Source organism: Hydra vulgaris, chromosome 15 (assembly GCF_038396675.1).
Source record: "Hydra vulgaris chromosome 15, alternate assembly HydraT2T_AEP".
NCBI classification, from domain to species: domain Eukaryota; kingdom Metazoa; phylum Cnidaria; class Hydrozoa; order Anthoathecata; family Hydridae; genus Hydra; species Hydra vulgaris.
Window position 1 is genome coordinate 55591511 of NC_088934.1, and position 1810 is coordinate 55593320.

The window sequence follows — 1810 nt, forward strand, 5'->3', positions numbered from 1 at the left end:
ATTTCTTTTGTTAGATTGAGAATAATATAGAAAAAAACTTTTTTTTAATGTATATATATATATATATATATATATATATATATATATATATATATATATATATATATATATATATATATATAGATAAAAAAAATAAAAACAAAAAAAGTGAATGCACACACTCAAAAAAAAATACAAGTCAAGAAATAAGGGGTATTCGGTAATAAACAAATAATAAAATTAAATCGTGTAAAATTTACAGTATTTAGTGGCTGAATAATAGATTTTGGATTCACTAAAGTTACTTTTTGAGAATCTTGTGTTGTTTATATGATTTTTTTTTTAAATATTGAGTTAAATAAAGGGGGTGCCGTTTTTTTATCAAGTTTAAACATAAATATAAGAATTTGATAAAGATTTATTTGAAAGCATTTAATACATTGAGTTTACTAAAAAGTATTTTTGTATGGGAGAGTCGACCTTCATTTGTAATAATCCTAATGGCATGTTTTTGTTTGCTGAGAAGTTTATTTATTTTTGTAACGTTGGTGCTGCACCAAGCAATAAGGTAAGTATGGGTATTAAGGCCCGGCGGGTAATAAGGCCCACTAATCCAAACTTAGGGAAAAAATAAATTGTGAAACTTTTTTTCGACATTAAAATATTAGAGTTATCTGGTTTTATCACTGGCAGCAAAAAAAAATCAGCATTTCTTTACCGCGCGTTCGACAAAGCAAGATTACTTTGTTAGTTTCGTCAAAAATTGCTTAAGTCTAATTTTTAAGATACGTGTTTTTACATTTTAAAATATTTTATAAAGCTTCTATTTTTTTCAATTGCATTTATTTGCATTAAGTACTTATTCGTTATCATTACTCATCATGTAATATTTATGCAAGTGTTGAAACAAAAGGATACATTATCGATAAACGTAACAGGTTCAAAGCGGGTAATAAGGCCCACTAAAAATCGGGTATTATCGGGTATTATCGGGACTGAATCTGGTCCTTCACCAGCTTCAGTCACCCAACCCAGTCCCTCAACAGTTTCAGTCGATCAACCTGAAACTAATCTTAATGCAAGTTTCAATGATTTAATGCCGAGTCCTGCTAAAAAGAAAAATATGGCTATGGTCGGTCGCAAAAAAAGTTTTAACTATGTTGCTAAAGCCCTAACGAAAGAAGATTTTCAATCTTCTACTTCTAAAGCTGTTAATAATAAGAATAAGGGCAAAGGAAAAGCAAATGTTTCTAAAGACCTGAAAAAAGATTATTCTCAATCTTCCACTTCTAAAGTTGTTAATAAAAAGAATAAAGGCAAAGGAAAACCAAGTGCAAAGAAAAGTAAGTCTGTAAGTGTGGATGTGAATGATTGGTTTTGTTTGTTATGCCAGCAAAAGTCTGTAGAAAGTATGCGACAATGTTGTAAATGTAAAGTATGGTACCACGAGGCGTGCATGGGGTATGATTCTGAAGATGAGGAAGAATTAGTATGTCCATTCTGCGAAGAATAATGTTTTTCTTTGTAACATTTCTTTATTGAATTTTTTAATTTTCTGTTGTTATTCACTGTTGTATAAAAAATTGATTCTTTTAAAGTATATAAATATGCAAGATTACTTATTATTTTATAAATGTGAGATAAACTATGCATTAAAAGAATGTTTCCAAACTTTTTTCTGGTTTTTCTTTATTTATTTTTTGTATTTTTTACATGGGCCTTATTACCTCCATAAGGGGGTAACAAGGCCCAATTAAGGTATGTTACAAAAACATGAATAACTTTTGTTATAATTATTTCCTCAATATGCAGATAAGATTTTTACATCAAG

The 1810-nt window shown here is 28.5% G+C and overlaps 1 protein-coding gene across 1 annotated transcript; it reads left to right on the forward strand.

Moving 5' to 3' along the window:
* The first annotated feature begins 871 nt into the window (after positions 1 to 871).
* On the forward strand, positions 872 to 1492 carry LOC136092090 (uncharacterized). The gene has a single exon (XM_065819809.1). The coding sequence runs from the start codon at positions 872 to 874 to the stop codon at positions 1490 to 1492; it is 621 nt and encodes a 206-aa protein (XP_065675881.1).
* Positions 1493 to 1810: the final 318 nt, after the last annotated feature.

Coding starts and splice junctions, on each gene's coding strand:
- LOC136092090 (XM_065819809.1), top strand. CDS start 872: ATGCAAGTGTTGAAACAAAAGGATACATTATCGATAAACGTAACAGGT.